Source organism: Ixodes scapularis, unplaced genomic scaffold, assembly GCF_016920785.2.
Source record: "Ixodes scapularis isolate PalLabHiFi unplaced genomic scaffold, ASM1692078v2 PGA_scaffold8__174_contigs__length_109621045, whole genome shotgun sequence".
Classification (NCBI taxonomy): Eukaryota; Metazoa; Arthropoda; class Arachnida; order Ixodida; family Ixodidae; genus Ixodes; species Ixodes scapularis.
Window position 1 is genome coordinate 5,487,264 of NW_024609883.1, and position 22,588 is coordinate 5,509,851.

Consider the following 22,588-nt stretch of genomic DNA (forward strand, 5'->3'; position numbering starts at 1 on the left):
GAGCGTTGGGTTCCAGGCTGCCTCTACCAGCGGCCTCACCCACTGCTTTGACGCGGACGAATGGAGCCTGCACCCCGACAGGTATGCAGGCACTCCGATGGGACCTATACTGCGTGGTGTCACCTGCTTCAAGCGGAACTGCCAGACGCATCTACACAGTGCTAATGTTGCTCTAAGGTTTTTTGTGTCTCGATCATGCACTTCTATGCTGATTCATGTCTGTTCATAGGCGCCCCTGGAGCGTTGGGTTGCCCACCTGCGGCCTCGCCGACCGCTCCGACACGAACAGATGGAGCCCGCACCCCGACAGGTATGAAGGCACTCCGATGGGACCTATACTGCGTGGTGTCACCTGCTTCAAGCGGAACTGCCAGACGCATCCACACAGTGCTAATGTTGCTCTAAGGTTTTTTGTGTCTCGATCATGCACTTCTATGCTGATTCATGTCTGTTCATAGGCGCCCCTCGAGCGTTGGGTTCCAGGCTGCCTCTACCAGCGGCCTCACCCACTGCTTTGACGCGGACGAATGGAGCCTGCACCCCGACAGGTATGCAGGCACTCCGATGGGACCTATACTGCGTGGTGTCACCTGCTTCAAGCGGAACTGCCAGACGCATCTACACAGTGCTAATGTTGCTCTAAGGTTTTTTGTGTCTCGATCATGCACTTCTATGCTGATTCATGTCTGTTCATAGGCGCCCCTGGAGCGTTGGGTTGCCCACCTGCAGCCTCGCCGACCGCTCCGACACGAACAGATGGAGCCCGCACCCCGACAGGTATGAAGGCACTCCGATGGGACCTATACTGCGTGGTGTCACCTGCTTCAGGCGGAACTGCCAGACGCATCCACACAGTGCTAATGTTGCTCTAAGGTTTTTTGTGTCTCGATCATGCACTTCTATGCTGATTCATGTCTGTTCATAGGCGCCCCTGGAGCGTTGGGTTGCCCACCTGCAGCCTCGCCGACCGCTCCGACACGAACAGATGGAGCCCGCACCCCGACAGGTATGAAGGCACTCCGATGGGACCTATACTGCGTGGTGTCACCTGCTTCAGGCGGAACTGCCAGACGCATCCACACAGTGCTAATGTTGCTCTAAGGTTTTTTGTGTCTCGATCATGCACTTCTATGCTGATTCATGTCTGTTCATAGGCGCCCCTGGAGCGTTGGGTTGCCCACCTGCAGCCTCGCCGACCGCTCCGACACGAACAGATGGAGCCCGCACCCCGACAGGTATGAAGGCACTCCGATGGGACCTATACTGCGTGGTGTCACCTGCTTCAGGCGGAACTGCCAGACGCATCCACACAGTGCTAATGTTGCTCTAAGGTTTTTGTGTCTCGATCATGCACTTCTATGCTGATTCATGTCTGTTCATAGGCGCCCCTGGAGCGTTGGGTTGCCCACCTGCGGCCTCGCCGACTGCTCTGACACGAACAGATGGAGCCCGCACCCCGACAGGTATGAAGGCACTCCGATGGGACCTATACTGCGTGGTGTCACCTGCTTCAAGCGGAACTGCCAGACGCATCCACACAGTGCTAATGTTGCTCTAAGGTTTTTTGTGTCTCGATCATGCACTTCTATGCTGATTCATATCTGTTCATAGGCGCCCCTCGAGCGTTGGGTTCCAGGCTGCCTCTACCAGCGGCCTCACCCACTGCTTTGACGCGGACGAATGGAGCCTGCACCCCGACAGGTATGAAGGCACTCCGATGGGACCTATACTGCGTGGTGTCACCTGCTTCAAGCGGAACTGCCAGACGCATCCACACAGTGCTAATGTTGCTCTAAGGTTTTTTGTGTCTCGATCATGCACTTCTATGCTGATTCATGTCTGTTCATAGGCGCCCCTCGAGCGTTGGGTTCCAGGCTGCCTCTACCAGCGGCCTCACCCACTGCTTTGACGCGGACGAATGGAGCCTGCACCCCGACAGGTATGCAGGCACTCCGATGGGACCTATACTGCGTGGTGTCACCTGCTTCAAGCGGAACTGCCAGACGCATCTACACAGTGCTAATGTTGCTCTAAGGTTTTTTGTGTCTCGATCATGCACTTCTATGCTGATTCATGTCTGTTCATAGGCGCCCCTGGAGCGTTGGGTTGCCCACCTGCAGCCTCGCCGACCGCTCCGACACGAACAGATGGAGCCCGCACCCCGACAGGTATGAAGGCACTCCGATGGGACCTATACTGCGTGGTGTCACCTGCTTCAAGCGGAACTGCCAGACGCATCTACACAGTGCTAATGTTGCTCTAAGGTTTTTTGTGTCTCGATCATGCACTTCTATGCTGATTCATGTCTGTTCATAGGCGCCCCTGGAGCGTTGGGTTGCCCACCTGCAGCCTCGCCGACCGCTCCGACACGAACAGATGGAGCCCGCACCCCGACAGGTATGAAGGCACTCCGATGGGACCTATACTGCGTGGTGTCACCTGCTTCAAGCGGAACTGCCAGACGCATCCACACAGTGCTAATGTTGCTCTAAGGTTTTTTGTGTCTCGATCATGCACTTCTATGCTGATTCATGTCTGTTCATAGGCGCCCCTCGAGCGTTGGGTTCCAGGCTGGCTCTACCAGCGGCCTCACCCACTGCTTTGACGCTGACGAATGAAGCCTGCACCCCGACAGGTATGAAGGCACTCCGATGGGACTTACACTGCGTGGTGTCACCTGCTTCAAGCGGAACTGCCAGATGCATCTACACAGTGCTAATGTTGCTCTAAGGTTTTTTGTGTCTCGATCATGCACTTCTATGCTGATTCATGTCTGTTCATAGGCGCCCCTGGAGCGTTGGGTTCCAGGCTGCCTCTACCAGCGGCCTCACCCACTGCTTTGACGCGGACGAATGGAGCCTGCACCCCGACAGGTATGCAGGCACTCCGATGGGACCTATACTGCGTGGTGTCACCTGCTTCAAGCGGAACTGCCAGACGCATCTACACAGTGCTAATGTTGGTCTAAGGTTTTTTGTGTCTCGATCATGCACTTCTATGCTGATTCATGTCTGTTCATAGGCGCCCCTGGAGCGTTGGGTTGCCCACCTGCGGCCTCGCCGACCGCTCCGACACGAACAGATGGAGCCCGCACCCCGACAGGTATGAAGGCACTCCGATGGGACCTATACTGCGTGGTGTCACCTGCTTCAAGCGGAACTGCCAGACGCATCCACACAGTGCTAATGTTGCTCTAAGGTTTTTTGTGTCTCGATCATGCACTTCTATGCTGATTCATGTCTGTTCATAGGCGCCCCTCGAGCGTTGGGCTCCAGGCTGGCTCTACCAGCGGCCTCACCCACTGCTTTGACGCTGACGAATGGAGCCTGCACCCCGACAGGTATGCAGGTGCTTCAAGAAAAAAAAAATTGGGTTGTGTGTATGTTTATAAAGTCTTGAACTTGGTCTACCTCAACGGGCGACTTGTCTCCCAGCTGTAGATGAGAAATTTACCCAGTGCAGTACAGCCACTAGCCTGGGGTCCTTAACGAACATCACGCAGTAGTGACGCACGACCGCACGCTGGTACGATGCTCATTCAGATCAAAACAGGCAGGGGTGGGGATAAAACCCAGCATCTTGGGTTCTGCAGCGCGAGCTTTCGCTCCACGTGCTCTGAGCTGGTGTGCGCTAGCCCACTCGGCCACCGATCCCCCCTCAGGTGCTCCAAGCGGGACCTATACTTCGTAGTGTCACCTGCTTCAAGCAGAACCACCAGACGCATGTACATAGTGCTTGTGTTGCTTCTAAAGTTTTTTTGTCGCTCAATCATGCACCTTTACGCTGATTGATATATGTCCATAGGTACGTTTGGTGCGTTGGTTTCCATTCTGCGTCCACCTGTGGCCTCCCCCACCTCTCTGATATGGACTGACGACGCCCGCACCCAGACAGGTATGCAAGCACACCGAAGGGGGACTATACTCTTTTGCGTCACCTGTATCGAGCAAAACCGTCAAAGGCCTCTTCATATTGGCAAAGTGATTGTCACGTTTGACATCTACACAGCGCTTTTGTTGCTACAAAGGTTCCTTTGTTTCTCAATCATTGACTATATCTGCTTTTCGTTTACTTTACAGCAGCCTTGAGAGCAATGACTGCTGCTAGACATCCTGTGTTTTCAGCATCGTCACGTTACGAGACACGGTCCGTGATGACGCAGACAACAGGCTTCGGCAGAAACGCAGGTACGGTCATTCATGTAAACTAAATATACTGACACGAGAATCATTTTAATTCTGTTCGAATTCTACTTGAGCGAGTTAAACTGAGAAGGAGGTGGTGTCAGATATATCTCGATGTTTGAGCTGTGCAGATGTTTGGTATTTGTTAAAGAGAGCTTGGTGTAGTTAGCACACAGAGTTTAAGTCAAAAACCCATTCATTATATTTAAATGGAGCACATTTCTAATGCCTTAGATTTTTTGCTAGGTACACAAGCATGTATACCATCGAGGAACAAGAAAGTGCAGACGGAGCTTTCTGGAATTATGCCGCAGACCTCTTCCTCGTCAAACTGTGGTGATCCAGAACAGAGGTATGCAAAGGTCTTGGGCCTACAATGCCTAGAGCATCTGAGCGCCATCTGGCAACAACCTCTCCACCTATTTCTGTGTTAGTTTTAGGAGTTCCCTGAGGCCCTGCAACTCCCAGACATCACTTTGTGACCCCCCTTTTGTGCAGTTCTGATTCAGAAGACCTGGGTGTATCAGGGAAGCAGCCACTGGAAAGAGATGACCCTACGTATTGTCCACCAGAGGACAGCTCTGTTAGGTCCGTATGCAGTCGTGTAAGAATTTATGAGATCATCTATCATGCTTAGACAGTTTGTTGAGATGATGTTGGTTTTTGTGTGGCAGGCTTGAGAGGGAAACACCATCTTTGGTAAAGGAGAGGAAATTCATTGTATTCGAGTCTTGCCTTGACCTTCTCCTGGGGAAGTGCCAAGTATGTGCTGCTCCCCTGATCCACGTGGACAAGAGTGTCGTTGGCTGCAGCCTGCAAGTCTACTCAATTTGTCGGAGTGGACACGTGAATGACTGGTGCAGCCAGCCCATCATCAAGCGGAAGCCGGTGGGGAGTATCCTAATGGCTGCGGCAATCCTGTTCAGTGGCAGCTGCGTAAAGAAGACACTCAGAACACTCACCAGCATGGGGATTGTCTGTTTCTCCTATGGCACCTTCTTCAACATCCAGAAGGCCTTTCTCCTGCCCTCAATCGAAAAGGTACTCTGAAGTTAAAAACTGACAGAACCCCCCCCCCCCCCCCCCATGTTTTCCCTGTGCTCTTTGCTCCTCGTGACCACAATAAAGTGGGCCTAGAAACTGTTTACTACAGAAACGAGTGGTTTCGTTCCTGGTTTGGAAAGGAGTAACCCATGGCTGAAATTTCTTCTTTCTGCTCGTGTGTTGGTCTTGTAGGCCAAATTTGGTCCTCGAACCATTAAAACACATTCATTAAGACATAATAGTAGATTCTGTAAAGAAAATGTGACCTAATTTAAACTCGGTCTGTTTCAAGCCCAGTTGCCTATCCTGTATTTTTCGTAACCAGGTCTGGAACAAGCATCAGAACGAGTTGTTCGCAGCTGCTGCAGGCAGGCACCTCACCATCGCCGCTGACGGGAGAGCAGACTCACCTGGCCACTCGGCCAAGTATGGCTCCTACACGATGCTTGATGCCGATGACAACAAGGTCATTCACGTTGAAACCGTCCAGGTATGTACACAAATTCTATAGGTGCTCCAGATTCTATGCTGCCATAAGCATATAATGTTATACTTGCAACTAGGTAAATATCTGCTGAGCATTTTTTCGGCCATGTAGCTTGTAATTTTTTTAATAATTTGTTATCATCATTACAAAGTGTGGAAATGTGAATTACAAAATCGCGAGATGTGAGTTACACCCATTTCCCTTTACTGTGACTTGGACACAGCAATGGAAAGACACGCACCTCAATGTTCAGACATTGAGGTGTACAAACTGGCATATTTTGTTTCGTTTCTGCTGCTTCATGTTGTCCTCGTTTGTTTCTTTTAGTCCAATGAAACTGGGGGCAGCTATCATATGGAGCTGGAAGGCCTCAAGAGGTCCCTCAGCATTTTTGAGGCCCACTCGTTGATTGTGGCCATCCTGGTAACCGACCGGCATCCCCAGCTCAATGCTTGGCTGGGACGAGAACACCCAGATATCTGCCACCTTTTTGATTGCTGGCATGTGGGGAAGGGTAAGATTTAAAAAGGTTCCATCTATCCCAATGAGACTATCACCAGCTTGGGCAGTGGTCCTGAAAGCAGCCTTTGGGAAAATGTAAACTTCCCCAGCCGTGGGAAGTGTTAAGAGTTGCAAAAGATATAAAATTGAGATATCTAACTAACTAAAATGGGCTATTTAAATTTCTAATTAGCAATTTTTAGGGACATGTTGCAATTAGGGTTTTGAAGGCTGCCACCATGGTCATCTAAAGCAATTTACAAAAAGTAAAAAGAAGCAACTGGCTTAGAGATATTCACCGACAGACTTTGCGCTGTAATGGGTATGATTTTCGAAATTTGATATCACTATACGCACCTGTCCTACCATACCCATTACGGCGCAGAGTTTGTTGGTGACTATCTTGAAGCTGGTTGCTTCTTTTTACATTTTACTTTACTTACTACCATGGTGGTAGCCTTCAAAATTCTTTGTTTTTGTTTTGCCTCTTTGCTTTTCAGATAACCTATTTTCAGTAATTTTTAAAAGCTTTCACTGAAAGACCTGGTATATCTAGACATAAAAATATGAACGGCGTTGTGGCAGCTTCCAGAAAAAGAAGGTCTGCCAGCTTTGGCCACGCTTTGTTGCTGCTGCTAGTAAAAAAGAGATTGAAGTATGCGTGACAGGTTCCAGCTGGCACTGGAGTTTCAAAAGAGCCTGTTGGCTTTCCAATGGTGCCCTGCATGCATCATGTTTACCTTGTTTACAACATTTCACTTCAGGCATCAAGAAAAAGCTGGCTGCAGCTGCCAAGTCACGGCATTTAGAGGAGCTCGGGTCTTGGACAAGGGCAGTGGTGAACCATCTGTACTGGTGTGCTGGGTCAAGTGTCGACAACCAGGACCTCATCCTGCCAAAAAGGAAGTCTCTGGTGGCACACGTAGTGGGTGTGCATACCCACGCTGACCCTCTCTTCCCAGAGTGTGAGCATGAGGAGCTAGAGAAAAAGTGGCTAGCAGAAGGTAAGGACAGATTTTTATTTTTGTGAGGCTTGAAATACGCTTTCTGCATTGCACTATGTCCCACGTTCTTGTTGTAGGGTCCCCTGCGCACCAGAAGCTGGAGGAGATCGTGCTCTCCACTCACCTGCTTCGCGACATTCCTCGACTGTCCACATCGGCGCAGACATTTGCAACAGAGTGCTTTCATAGTACTCTGTTGCAGTTTGCGCCGAAGCAGGTCCACTTCAGCTTCCGAAGCATGAAGGCCAGGTGTGTAAGAAATTTGGTTATTTCCTGTTTAGGTGTTTTTTTGTCATGCATATCTTGTACAGGACCTACCTCGCTGCCCTCCATTACAACGAAAATGCGGGAAGGCCCCAAGCGGTGACCAAGAAAGGAGAGAAGATGTGGGTCATCAAGTATCCAAAAGCAAAGAAAGGACCCACTGTTGCTAAGCGCAAGACTGACTGCACCTATGGTATATGCCCGTGCTCATATTTGTACGTGGCTGGTGCAGATTTTTTAATTGCTTTGAATGTCTCATTACAGAGTATGTGGGGGAGCTCATGGCAGTTGTGCTGCACCTCTGCTCAACGCTGCCATCCTACAAGGCTGCAGCTGCCCTCTGCAACCAGGATGCACCTCCATTTCTTTCTAGTGCGTATCAGCATGGAGATAAACAGGCATTGGTGCAACAGCACTGCTCTAGGTTTACTCGGTAGTCTGATGTAGGCCAAGGTTCCACTTGCTTGATGCAGCTTCTTGCGCTACGCTCCAGCTTTTTCACTTCACCGTGTTTGACCGTTCGGAAAACCTCAGCAAGAATGGGATCCACTGCTGTGTTGTCGGCCAGTTCCTTTTCAGTCATGGGAGGTTTCGTCGGGGCTTCTAACATCAGTACGTTGCCTGAAGGATGTTGCTCATTGTCAGTCTCGGGCAATGGTAGTCTGCCTAAAGCATCAGCGTTTTAATTTCGCTTTCCTGGTCTAGAGATTAGGTTATAATCATAGGCTCCCAGCTTAACACACCAGCATGTCCTACTTGGTGAAAGCACAGTCGGTACTGGGGACTCCTGTCCTATGATGCCCAACAGTGGTTGGTGGTCAGTCGTTATGGTCACGTGATGCGCCGCAACGTAGCGATGAAAACGGTCCATGGCGAATATAATAGCCAGCCTTTTACGATCCAATTGGGAGTAATTCTTTTCACGTGACGCCTTGCGACGTAGTGATGAAAACGGTGTATGGCAAAGATAGTAGCCAGCCCCTCACAATCCAGTTAGAAGAAATCCTTTTCGACCTTAATGAGCATTCTTGATGTAAAGACGATCGGTGTTTTGTTTCTATCTGAATCTAGCTGAGCTAATACTGCCTCGATGCCGTAGAGGGTTGCGTCACATGACACGCTCAAGCTTTTGTTTTTATCGTAGTGTGCGAGAACTGCACGCTGTGCAATAACATACTTTAACTGTCTAAAGGCTCGCCAATTTGTTTCCTGCCATTCACAGGGGACGTCTTTCTCTAGAAATATGTAGAGGTCTTTCGTGATTGTTGCCCTGTTTGCCAAAAACCGATTGAAAAACGCTAGAAGACGAAGAAACGACTGCAGCATTGTTTGGCATGTTGGTTCGGGCATCTCTTTGGTCGCTTTCAGTTTCTCCTCTGTCGGGTGTATCCCGGCAGTATCGATGATGTATCCGAGGTATACAACTTGTTCCACTGCAAAACGTAACTTGCACCTCTTGAGTTGAAGTCCAGCCTGAGCAAGTCGCATCAAAACTGTATCCAGTTGAGTCATGCTCTGCTGCGGTCGTACCGCTGATAGCGTCATCGAGGTATACCCCGATCCGCGGGATTTTAGCTAGTACTGCTTTCATGAATCGATAGGAAATCGCTGGTGTTGGCGGCAATCCCAAATGGCATCCCTTTTACCCTGTAGAGGCCTTTTGCAGTGTTAATGGTTAACACGTCGGCTGTTTCTGTTGTTAACTGTAGTTGTTGATACGCTTGAGCAAGGTCCAGTGTAAAAAATACCAACCTGTTTTGCAGATTGGTTAGGATTTCTGGAATCGTCAGCATAGGGTGCACTGCTGCTTTCGCCTCCTTGTTTACCGTACTTCGGTAGTCTCCACATAGCCAAATGGTCCCGCCTTTCTTTCGGACAACTACCACCGGTATAGCCCACTCTAAGTGCTTTGTCGGTTCGAAAATACCTTGGTTCTCGAGAGTTTTCAATTCAACCTCTACTGCGGTACGCAGTGCGAACGGCACGGGCTGTGATTGGAGGGAATTGGCAGTAGCGTCCCCTTTTAAATCAAAGTTTACAGGCGGACCCTTGTGCCCCGTGATCTTCGCATAAGAAACATCCTCATGTACCTTCAAAATATTCACAATGTTGTTTCTGGTGCCGAGGAGGTGAATTCCACAGACCCTAATCTTCAGCTCTTTGAACCAGTCTCTTCCTGAAGACTGGAACTGGTTCCACGTGTCACTACCAACGACAAGATGTATTGTTTCAATCAATGCCTGACGCAAACATTCGCCTTTCCAAGTACTTGTAAAATTTCTTCTGACCAGGTATGAAGGATTATTCCCTTCTGGTTTAGTGATTGGGGCTTCGTGGGCTACAGAGGACAATACGTGGCTTCATTGATGATTGAGCAAGCATTTGTTGAATTGATCTCAAATTCCAGCTCTCGGTTTTCAATCTCCAGGATGACCTTAGGCAGCATTCAGCTCATGCAGGCTCCATGACTTGTCCGAAAGATCATCATCAGAATCAAGGGTCTCATTGTCCTGTTCCACGTTGTGTGTCATCCACGCTTGGTGCTGCGCCCTTAACTTCTTGAAACAAGCCTTTTTGACATGCCCCTTCTTGGGGCAGAGGTTACATCGTGTATTTTGGAACTTGCACGAGAACGCCGAATGCTGTTCTTGGCATCGGTAGCACGTCTGGGATTCTGACAGTTTGTTTTGTCTTTCCGTTTCCACAATTTCAGCAGTAATATTGCTTTTTTGACAGCTTAAACCTAAGATTTTTGGGTTTTCAAATCTCGTTGATGTTGTGCAGCACTTTCTGTCCGCACGGCCATGTCGTATGCTTTATGAAACGTTAAGTTGGTCCCTGCAAACAGACTCTGTTGTAGATGCTCGTCTCTTATGCCACGAACAAAACAATCTCAGCCTGACGTCGAGAGGTAGCATGGTTGGGTTGAAAACTGGTTGACTCACCGGAACTGAAGTTCCAGTTGCTCCCAAGTTGACGGAACCAGCTGTCGTTCCAGTTGTAGCCAAACCCATGCCTGCGGTACTGGAAGTTGTTGCAGCCGCCTGTGTCACTAGAATTCCAAAGTTACAATCAGCAGCTAGCTTCTTTAGGGCTGTCGTGTAGCTGGAAATTGACTCCCAGGCTGCTGGTCTCTTCGCTGGAACTTCGTTGTGCCGAAGAGCTCCGACGGCTGGGGGTCAAAGCAGCATCACCATGAGTTCACCGAAATTGACACTTCTGGGTGTTCTCGGTGCAGCCAGTGCTCGCACGACTTTGTACGTCTGTGCTCCACAACGTGTAAGCAGTAGGGCCCTTTTCTTTTAAGGATCTGTTATTCTGTTCGCCTTGCAGTAGAAGCTGTCTGGTCGAATTCTTCCAGCTTGCCTTGGGTGGTCATCCCGCTGTAGTTCTTGGACGTTGACCGACCTCGTCGCTAAAATGTAATGTATCCTGTGTAAAGCCCAAGCACAACACCAAGGAGCGTCCAAACGTTGCTTTTTAATGGTGCCTCGAATCCCGATGCCCGTGCACACGTACCGTGCCCCAGGCCCGTGCTTTTGAAGAGCGCTGGTAAGTGCATTTGCCTGGCAACGCTATCTCTTGGCCACCAGCCGATACATGACAGAAGCCAGTTCTTGGCCGACTTGCATCCGAAGATTTTGTTTAAAGGCTCAAAGTTTCAATCTTTGCATGAGGAAAAAGTTGATCGCCACATGCAGTAGTAGAGTAAAAATGTTTCAGGAGCCAAAAGAGAAGAAAGGGGGTTATCGGAGGCTGCTGATATTAGCGAGGACAGGGCAGATGGTATAGGAAGGAGGTTGGATTAAAAAAAAAATCCCAACTTGCCTCATGAATATGATCAAGAATGGAACGCAGGAAGTGTTGTTGCTTGTAAGGAGGCCCTCTAGAGGTGGCTCTTTACAGTGCTTGGCTGGTAGTTTGAAGACCATGGCATTCTCAAAGGAGGCATCCGAGACCAATTGGACTACTGGAATTTTTACGGAATTTGCAGACTGGTAGTTGTCCTTCTCAGCTCTACTTTGCTCTTCTCTCGGGTGTGCACGCCATATCCTCTGCGATTCTTCTCAGTAGTACCCTTGCTTGTCTCCCAAGCCACCTGGGAACGGGCCCATTCATTGGGAATGAGACCATTGGAGACGGAGTTTGCTCTCCGCTTGGTCATTACGATTTTCATCCTCATCTGCTGCTTGGTCATCTGGTGGTGAGCAGTCATAATCCTGCAGATGGTGAAAGCCGTGGTGTATCCTATGACGATGATACAAAAACTAACTAATTTGCAAAGTGGGTTGGTATTTTTTACACTGGACCTTACTCAAGCATATGAACTACAGTTGCCAGCTGCATTTTTGTGCCTTGCTTGAAGACTTGATCACCACAAGTGTTACAAATCTGGTTTAGACAGTGATTTCCAAGGTGACTACGTATCAGCTGTTTAATAACAAATGTAAATTTTCTTACATTCATTGGCAAAGAACCACCGCCTTTTCCCACCTCTTTGTTTTGTCCTTCCAGCGAGCAACACTTGCAACTTCATTTTGGTCAATCAACCGTTTGAACCCAATGACTGCCTCGGAATTCTCGAGTTTCAGGTGCTACTGTGACACTTTGTTTTATGTTAGTCTGCCTTTTCTGTGGACAAATGCAGCTTTGCTTTGAATGGAAGCTCATATGTAGGATATATGCGCCAATTTCGCTGGAGGCTCAAGTTCTTGCTACAAAGATATACGAGAATTTGGAATTACCATACATGTATTTGTCTAGACCTTCGACTTGGTTGCCGGTGTTGCACCATGCACACGGTGCAGTGCGGTTAATGCGAATAAGCTATCGCTAGTTTTTAACTTCTACTTTTGCAAATCAAATGTTTATCACTAAAACCACTTATGCAGTAAATAGGAGCGACTTACCATAATATACCAAGAGACAGCCCACGTAAAACTGAGAGCATATTAGGCGAAAATACAGGGTGGACTAACTTTCAGCGTGCAAAATTGAGTTCAACTAAAGCCATTAGGATAATAAGAAGTTATGCTGAAAATCAGGGTGGGCTATCTTTTGGGGATGGGTCTTCTCTTGAGATATTATGGTAGATGATAAAACTTAGCTTCTCCCTCTTCACTGCCTGAACAGTCTGAAAAAGCACAGGTGAAGTTCCGCTCTGTTGAATGAAAAATGCATTATAATCAGGAAAACTTAACTGTTCACGTTATCGTACCTACTAGTCATTAACGACCTCGCAAGCCATTCTTAGGTTCATAGGTTGCAACCTATTGCTAAACTTACGAGCGTAGAGCTTGGTGACATTTGCTGTCTTTTATTGATGAAGGTGTCTTTGAAGGGCTGGACAAAACATGCCGTAAACAAGTCCTTCAGGTGGCCAATACTTTTTTTATTTTTTGAACCCCCTGTATGTCCCATCTGTGGACGGGAATTCTTGCCGAATCCGACAGACGACGCAGCTGGGCAGCACCACTCGGTTTCCCCGCCCCAGCCTCTTGTGCACCCACCAGGTGAACTGGTGGTATGCCGTGTAGCGGTACTTCCTGTAATGAGATGAGATGGCAGAAACCAGCGTTGAACTCTGAGCAAAGAGGGAAAAGCTAATCACTATTTGCTTCTGACCTTTTCTACTATGCGTTTGTATAGTGTCAACAATCTCCAATGACATCTCGCAGTTTACATCATTACTGTCCTGTAGCATGGGGAACTTCTAACAACATTTTGTATGCAGAAGGATTTTAATTATATTTAATACTGCTTGAACAAGTGTATCTTCACTGTTTGTTGGCATTTAGTTTTTCGGGCTTTTCATTGCAGTATCGATATTTATGTTGTGGTCAATAGACAATTGTGCGGTTTCACGGTAACGAGATTGTCATTGTAGGAAAGAGCAATAAACTTTTTTTGGTGGAATTCTGAAAGCATGGGTACTCTCTCTAATTATTCTGAAATGATGTCTGACCCTGTTTATTTACATGCACAGTGTGGCAGTTAACAGATAAATGATGTCTGACCCTGTTTATTTACATGCACAGTGTGGTAGTTAACAGATAAATGATGTCTGATTCTGTTTATTTACATGCACAGTGTTGCAGTTACCAGATAAGCACACTGCTGTTATTCTTTTTTTTTTCTTGAAAGGTGTGCGAGTACCTAATCGTAGTAGCTAAATCGAATTAAGAACCGATCATCGAATAGAAGACCATGTGTATGTAACAAGCTCAAATACAAGTTCCTGTGCAGTACCAGCTGCTGAACATTATTGGTGGTCAGTCATGTTAATTGGGCCATAACAATGTGGCCACTGAAATAAAATTGCCTATCACATTTTTTTTTTTCTTGTAACACATTGTGCTTTCCAACTATGTTTTGATTTTAAACGCTCCAGTGCCCCCTAAAATTGGTATCCGTTAGTGGCACAAAAGCTTGCTTTTAATTTATCTTTACCCTGTCGCACTACACCAGGGTGGACCGGTAAAATTAAAATGTATTTTGCATATTTGGAAGTTCAATACAACAGCCTGCTAGAATGGAGGGAAGGAAAAAGTATTTCGCTTGTGCTGCACCAACCACATCTTTCGCAATACCTAATATGAGAAATCAGATTTGCAAAGAGAATTATTTGAGAGCTTCATGTTCGATTCATATTCAAATATTTGCACACCGTATAAATTTCTTGTTCTTAGGAGAATAATGACATTTATCAATATTACTAGTGTGGTGAAATGACCACATATCAAGATTTTGATTTTAGAGACAGGATTTTTCATAATGCCTGAAAAAAGCATGACACCAACGCTGTGTTCGTAGCTGTAAACACGAATATTTGGAGTGGAAGCCAGCCGTAACAACTAGAATGACTGCAATAAGCTGCAGGGGTATAATCAACAAGGGGGGGGGAGGGTCTACAGCCCCCCCCCCCAAATATTTAGCTGACACTATAATATACACATGCATTTTGAACCCCCTCCCCCTCTCCGCACCCCAAGTCGTGGACATCCCGGCCACCTTGGCCCCGACCCAGAAAAAAAATTCCTGGCTACACCACTGATCAGTTGAATATACACACTCTTCTTGGGTCCGGTTCCCCGCATCCAAAGGGCAGAAGTATTGCATTGTGACATACGCCAGGTCCAGCACTGGCCTGTTTAGGCAGTAGAACTCGAACCAGGGGTGCTTGGTGATACAGGACACCCCCTGGTCCTGGCAGAGCTCTCTTGCACGGTCAACCTCTCGGCAGCACAGGGACTCGTAGTCCGTCAGCATCGCTCTGCAGCCGTTAAAAGAGCACCTGTTGGGACAAATTTTGCTCAATGAATGAATGCCGGAAATACAAGGGCACTACGAAACTTTACTCGATGTTTTCTAAGGTGTTTGCAACATCTACCTCATCCATAAAACTTTGATAATGGCAGTTTTCGGTGCCGAAAACTGCCATTATTATCGCTCGCGCGTTGGAGCCTGTCGGGCTGAGGCGACCGCACGCCGGCAATCGCCACAGCGTATCTATGTTTTGCAACTGCTAATTCGTAAAGGTAGAGTGCGCATGCATAGCCTTGATCGGCACCAAGAAGATGGAGGCATATCCTGATATCATAGCAACATCCCGCCGTTTCAATACATGCCGCGCCTGCCAATCGCGAAAATATGTACGAAATAAAAATGAAATATTTCTTGATCGCGAATGAAATAGAAAACTTACCAATTCGCGGAGCCCACACGACGGGCTGGTGGTGGCGTGTCCGGCCCGTCCCCGTCGCCTTCAGATGAAGACGACGCAGATGGGTCGTAAATGTACGGCTGTAAGCCGAATCGGCGGTCTTTTACCATTGCAGAAGCGATGTCTTCGTCCTCGCTGGTGTCGCTAACTTTTCTGTTTCCGCGACACGCCATCGCGACACAAAGCACGAACCGACTACCGTGTTTGGCACGGGATTAGTGGGTTCACGGACACTGGGATCACAGGGTGGCCGTGTTTGCCGGGTTGTGACTTGTGAGGCCGTTCAGACCGCAGGCAGGTCAAACGTATAGGTTGTAACATAACTTTACTCGTGAACGCCACCAAGTGACGAAATTCCTAACCACGTCAGCCTCGCCGCAGCTTTCCTCCAATCGTTGATTGAGACGCCCTACGTCATGACTGCGCCGGATGTGACGTGGCCTCCGCTGGCTGTTCTCCGACTGCTTGCCGGAGTGGGCCGTTTAGAACGAAAAATACAGCCATCTGCTCAAAATACGGACGTGCGGTTGTCATTTTCGAGTATTGTGGATCATAGTCGACCTATTTCTGTACACGGCGGGTAAAATTCAAATTTCGTTGAAGTATCCCTTTAACCCACGGCCAGTTGAAGCATACTTCGTGGAATTTGTAACACAAATACGTTGTATCTACACGGATCAAGATGACCTGCCTTCGTGGGTAAAGAAATGTGAAAAACTATGTGAAAACTCCAAACGTTCTTAATGATGTGTGCTAAGCAAATGTATATGTGGCCTGAACATGCCGTTGATGATTAAAACTGTTATAAAAAAAAAAAAAGAGGAACTGGTTGAGTGGGCTAACGCGTCTCAGCTCGGAGCGTGGAGCGAAAGCTTGCGCTGGGAACCTCCTGGGTTCAAGTCCCCGCCGCCCCCGCCCGTTTCGCTCTGGATGAGTTTCGTACCGGCACGCGTTCGTGTGATCACTACTGCGTGATGTACGTTAAAAACCCCAGCTTAGCGGTTGTACTGCAATGGCTAAATTTCTCATCTACAGCTAAGAGACCGATTACCCGTTGAGGCGCATCTCCATCAAGGCTGTATAAACATAAAGAGCAAACCAATTTCTGCGCGCGTTCAGCTCACCGCTGTTGACTCCACTTCACTCCGTTCTTCCGATGAAGTGTGATGGAAGCAACAGTAACGATCCGCGATGCTCCGCATCACCCCATGGTTCCCCTCGGGAAGATGCATGTATTTTTTTGGATCAAAAGCGGCGCGCGTTCCGCAGGCGGCGACAGTTGCAGAAACAAAAACAGGCGCGGTAACAACAAGGAACTGCAGTTCCTTGTCTGCTAAATACGCCGGCTCTCGGCGTCGTCTGCTCGTTTGTTGGGAGCAGTTAGCGTCGTGACCGCTTGCGCCATCTCTTGTCTCCCGTGCGAAACGGCGCCGTGTTGTTTGGAGACCGGTGGCGTCGCTGCGTTTCCGTAGGAGCTAAGGCTTTTTCTTTCTTTACTTTTTCCTCAGGTGAATTCGCTCTTTGCAAATTTTACGAAAAAAAATGCACCATCTGTGGGCAACGCTGCACTAAGTCGTAGCGCGATAGGTTAAGAAACCGAATTTTCCGGTCGATTTAAAGAGCCTGCCGTCTCCTTGTTTCACCCTGTAGAACCATCGCAGCGCTTTTTCCGATTTAAATTTTCGAGAAAGACGCTCCTTAATAGACCGATCTTACCAGGCAGTTTGACTACGCCACCGCTGCCGCAACGCATCGAAGGAACTTTAGTCTTTGGGCACGTGCGACAACTCGCTGGAGGTCTGCGCATGTAGAGCACGAGACGGAACGAGCCCTCTCGTGCACTGCCGTCTGCCTCCAGTGAACTGAAGTTATGGCGGCGTCACGCATGCCCCGAACGCTTAGTGAGATCGGTCTATTACTTATTTTCATGCAAGAAAGAAGGAAACTCTCATTCCATTTTTTTGTTAAAAGTAGCTCAGAGACCTGCTTTGTTTGTGAGAAGAGGAGAAAAGATTAATAAAGACAACCAAATGGAATCTTTCTTCTTCCTTTTTTTTTTATAAGATAGGCAATTATAAGGAGGGGGTGAAGAAATCTGAGATGCAGCTTGATGGGTTGTAATACTCATGAAACAAGGCTATACTCGCACGGACCAAATTACATAAATGTATACAAGAATTCCCATTCAGACTAATCATCATGACATGTAATTCAACCTATGCACGAATATATTCAGCTATGCACATTGAAATCCACTATGAAGTTATACCATACCACAGGGATTTCACAGAGCCAATGGTGCAACATTTCTTGAATGAGGTACACCGCGTCTACAGAGTGTATGTCAATATTGCGAGAACATCGAGTATTTGGGAGAGGCTGTAATTTACACTTACATCGTTGAAGGTCAAAATGTATTCTTAAGTACTCGGCAAGGTAACAACGGCGGGGCGTTCTTTTTGAACGCCCGACCTCCAGCACGTGATTGTTGCCTTGTCATGTTATTGCTGCACGTGACCTATCGAGGTCCACGAGTCGTACCTCCGTCATCGAAGGCAGAAAGGTGGCGGGGCGGGAGTTCCAAGATGGCGGAAGACACGGGATAGATACTACAGTGGCTTAAAGCGGGTTGTGTAACTGTTAACGAACGAAACCGGAGAAGCGGCACAGGGTTGGAAGACGGCCGCGGGTGTCGCTGGCGCTTGCAGCACCGTCGTTGCGGCTATGGCTCCGGCTTGGCCGCTTGGCCAGCTTGGCTCCGGCCAGCTCCGGCCGCTTCGCAGCTGTCGACTGTGTTGCAAGTTACGTGGGCGCTTTGTGTGCACGTCTTTCAACGGCGGGCGGCGTTATGTCGATCGCCTGTGATCATCATGGTGAGCCATGGTCACGGGCGCAAAAATCTGTTTCAATGTAATGCCTACTCGACAGACGCTGGACCAGACGAAACAGATCGCCCTGTAGGGTGCCTCCATCTGCATGCCGATGGAAACACCCTAAGGGAGCTGCGGATCGAAGCGCCACCTGCACCGTCTTCCAAGGAGCGGCCGTTCCAGACGCATGGTGGAGGCCACGCGGTAACTACACTACCGTGCGCCTGCTCGCTGACGATGGTGCGTTAATTATAATTTGTCGACAAAGGCGGAGCGGTCAGGGCAGGAGCATATTGCAGGTGACAGCGGTGTTGATGTGCGTAAGGAAAACGAGCATGCTGACATTTAAAAGCCGCAGAAACCTCAACTTTCAGAGCTTTGGAGGGCGAGCGCGTTTTGGGAGCCGGCCATGTCTCTGTGGCGAAATATTTTTGATAGTGCTGAAGACAGCCAGGTGTTTGTGCATTGCCTGGTCATTGTTGCTCTAAAAAGTGAGCCGCTCACGGTGACCGGCAGGCTCCTGAAGAGCAGAGTACACAGTAATGTCGCCTTCGTGTCACACGCTCACAACGTGCTGCTCACGTTCATCATTTTATTGTACTGCGCTATGATTATTAGGGAGTTCTCGTAAACCGCGTTTCCCTCTCCGCCAAGCCTTCCATGACGAAGAAGCCGCTACTGCGCCTGCGCGCCGATGGCCTTGGCTGTAGAGTTCCGGGCATCATAGCGCGTTGCGGAGAGCGTAGCGGGACGGCGACAACGATCTACGAAAAGTCCGTATTGCTAGGAAATTTTAGGATAGCTTGACCGCAGGCTACCATATGGTGAAGCATTGTAACCGGAAGTTCGCGCTGCGCCTTCGAAGCCTGATTCTCACCGCGTGCGCCAGGAGTGTTGCCGTGCTCACGGTAGCCTACGGTAACGCTATGCTAAAACTGCCTAGTAACGGCCATCGGCGTGTTTACCTGTTTTATTTATTGCTCTATCAACACGAGATATTTTAATGTACCGTACATTTGTGTACAGTGTTATCTGCAACGATGCAATTCGCCTCGCCAAAACTGCTCGTCAAAAGCTCTCGTCACGAAAGGCTGGCTAGCTCAGGCGCGTTTAAAATGTTTCAAGCATTTCTTTATGTGCCTTTGTAACTACCTAAAAGCAAGTACGCATATTGTGTCTTTTGAAAGGTCTTGAAGCAAATGGTTATGTTCCCTGTAATGGCCTGAAAACAAAGAACCCGTTTCCTTAGTCTATTGCTCGACATACCGTTGCGCGACCAGGTTTCTCCTACTTAGGGCAAAGAATAGACATTTCGTAGACCGTATACGCTATAGCGCTCCACACAACTAGAGGGAGCGTTTGCCGACACGTTGAGCACAAATTGGGCTAGCGACCAGAAGACCAGAAATCCGCAGCCAATGCTTTTAATGCGCTCACTTTTTTCGTTAAAACTCTTTCACGCACGAACACGTCAACCAGAACCATGCGGTAGTATAGTAGTACCAAGGCCGACAGTCCCTGTCATCGTGTCCGCGCCACCGCCGCTGTCTTCGCTCTTCTGGTTCTTCGTTCGTCCGCCAGAGGGCGACCGGCGGGCTGGAGTTGCAAATAGCTAAATTTGTATGAACATTTCTCCGCCAAATATAGCGGGAAGTTTTTCCCGGCTATATTTGGCGGGAAAACCTGGATTTGTCAACAATTCACGCAGTGTCAAGTCATGTGACTCAGCGTCACATAAGATGTGGTGTCATTCGATGTTAAATTGTCCCTGATGTCGAAGTGTCGTCATCGCGTGCCCTTTTGACGAGACAGTGTTATGTGACAGTGTCACATGACGTCAGGGTATGTGGCGTCACGTGACGTTCCAGTTCTCTGATGTCATGTGACTATGTCGCGTAACGTCACAAAAAAGCTCCGATTTTATGTCACATGACGCAAAGTACGTGACGTCACGTGTCACGTGAACTCTATCCAATACACACAGCGTAGTGCACAAGATGATTCTGGGACCTCCACCAAAGTTAAATATACGAACTACGAGCACAACATTGTACACATCAATGCACTCAGGACGCAAACGAATAGACAACTGAGAAGCCAGAGGAATCCCATGACTAGCGCATTACATGTTGTTCGGATTAAGCCAGAGGGAAATATTTTTTTTTTTATATTGCGTGGCGGAAAATGTTTGAAGGTATTTTATACTTATCGTTGATGATTAATAGTCAATCAATCGAAATAAGCGCTTCATATAGACCGTTTTACTGAAAAAGGGTGAGAGAGAAAAGAAAAATGGGCTACCGGCACTTTCCCCCCTGCTGGTGCGTTAGAAAGAGAGAAAGTCTCGGATGAGAGGCTTCACCGGTGTTGGGTGTATTAATTTCCCGAGTTCTGTTCGTGCTTTCTTCTCTGGTTTAAACTCCCGAACTTAAGCGGAGTCACGGGCTTGGATGGCTATAGTCTACCGCTCATCGGGACACCATCTCGGTTATAGGCTACACAAATAACGACAGAAAGCGTCAAATACTGTCCGAGGATTTATGTCGCTTGCACAAAATACGGCAAGGCGAGTGCGGCTGCTGTACCTTTAAGCTCCATCGCTTCCCACATGACATCGATCTCCAGCGGCAGTGGGTGCTTTCCGTAAACCGAAAAGACTTTTCCCAAACACCGTCCTCTCGACTGTGCTCGGAACATTTTTTCAATGGAGCGCTCACCGAGCTTAACGCTGTACCGTCGATGAACATGGGGTACACTTGCTAGGTGCGTGCAAGTTTTCCCTGAAATCGCTGTTTTAGCTTGTAACTGTTTGTAACTGTATTTGTCTTAGTATTGATCTTTTGAAGTGGTGACACTGACTCGATTTTATCATCTACAACACTTAGTTGAAGGCTCATTTCCGCCGCCGGATCTGGCCGGAAATTGTCGAAAAGTCCGTTCTTTCGGTTTTTCCTGAATCGCGAGGTCCTGCGCGATACCAGAGAGCCGTGAACCTATGTTGACCGTCACAACGCGACTAGATTCTTCTTATTTTCAAAATTATTATATGATATAGCTGGGAAAACACTTTCAATTTCTGTTGCTGCATGTTGAAACATCCTCATGTATCCATTTCTAATCGTTGAATGGTTGATCGACTCGCTCCGGCAATAGGCCCATCTCGACTTTGCTATTTTCAGTCTCGACAAAAGGCACACTCGTCGGCACGGGATCCTCAAATAAAACCTATATAAACAGCTTCAAGTCGAGATGGGCATATTGCCCATCTCGACCTGAAGCTGATATCAATGTCAAGATAAATTCAGTTTGTGGGCAACCTTGGGATTCAAAGCGTTTGGCCCAGGTTGCCCCTCCGACAAATCGTGAGTGGTCATCTGCACCGCGAAGGGGCCAAGGGCAACTGGCCACTCGAGCGGCGCTCCGCCGCTAGTGAAGGGTCGTCACAGCGGATGCGCCTTGGCTTTTGGGATCGCGGCGCGGAAGATAACGATCATTAAACGTCTCCGTGTTGTTGAACCGGTGTGCTGTGTCAATCCCCGAGACGGGTAGCAGCAAGAGAAGTCCCACACTGGCGCCCAGCATGGGGCTTTTCGTGCTGCTACCCTTCTCTGCCGGGGAATGGCACAGCACACCGGCTCAACAACGGTCGTGAGACTCCCGGCGTGTCTGATTTTGCATCAACACCCGGGCGCCCAGCTCACAGCGTCCTCGGTCGGGAGACTCCCGGCGTGTTTGCTTTTGCATTCACAACCAGGAGGCCAGCTCACAACACATGAGATCATCAGACTCCCGGCGTGTCCGAATTTGTGTCGACCTCCGGGCGCCCAGCTCACACCGTTCTCGGTCTTGAGACCCCCGGCGTGTCTGCTTGCGCATCGACACCGGGGAGGCCAGCTCACAACATTCTCGGTCACGAGACTCCCGGCGCATCTGCCTTTGCACTGATCCCAGGGCGGCCAGCCTACAGTGTTCTCGGTTGTAAGCTGCCCGAAGCAACTACATTCGAGTTAGACCATAATGCGATTCCATTTCAGCCAAACACCGGCCCGCCAGATTCCGGCCCGTTCCCAAGCGTCTGAGCCGTTTTCAAATAGACCTTTTGTAGAAACATTGGTTCGAGAGTAAATGGTTTAGTACCCTGCTTCTCTCTTCCTTCTGGCCGAGCAAACAGGGAAGATGTTTTCTTTGTGTTGACTTCGGGGCAGAAGACAACCCACGATGGAGACAAAGGCGAGCTTCCTTCAGTACCAGCTGAACGTAGAGGAAAAGCGAATGAGAGGAAAAAACAGACTCACACTGGCGGACTATCAACCTTTTAATGAAAAAACAAAAGATGTTTACAATCCCCTGTAACGCCGAATTAGAGCGCAGCTCTTGAGGAGGAGGAGAGGAGGGTACTGAAGGAAGGGGTATACCTTCCTCCTCACCCGACCCTCCCTCCTCCTCTTTAGCTTTCCTCCCATTTAGTGGGAAATTTTCGCTAAATTTCCCACTGAAGTCAGCGGGGAACT

At 48.6% G+C, this 22,588-nt stretch overlaps 1 protein-coding gene across 1 annotated transcript; it reads left to right on the top strand.

Moving 5' to 3' along the window:
• Positions 1–3,306: 3,306 nt before the first annotated feature.
• LOC115314298 lies at positions 3,307–8,698 on the top strand. Its single transcript, XM_040213786.3, has 11 exons — positions 3,307–3,340; positions 3,805–3,894; positions 4,080–4,187; positions 4,431–4,536; positions 4,683–4,772; positions 4,859–5,225; positions 5,554–5,718; positions 6,043–6,229; positions 6,981–7,220; positions 7,298–7,469; positions 7,532–8,698. The coding sequence occupies exons 3-11, from the start codon at positions 4,094–4,096 to the stop codon at positions 7,929–7,931; spliced, it is 1,821 nt and encodes a 606-aa protein (XP_040069720.1). The 5' UTR covers positions 3,307–3,340; positions 3,805–3,894; positions 4,080–4,093; the 3' UTR covers positions 7,932–8,698.
• The last annotated feature ends 13,890 nt before the right edge of the window (positions 8,699–22,588 follow it).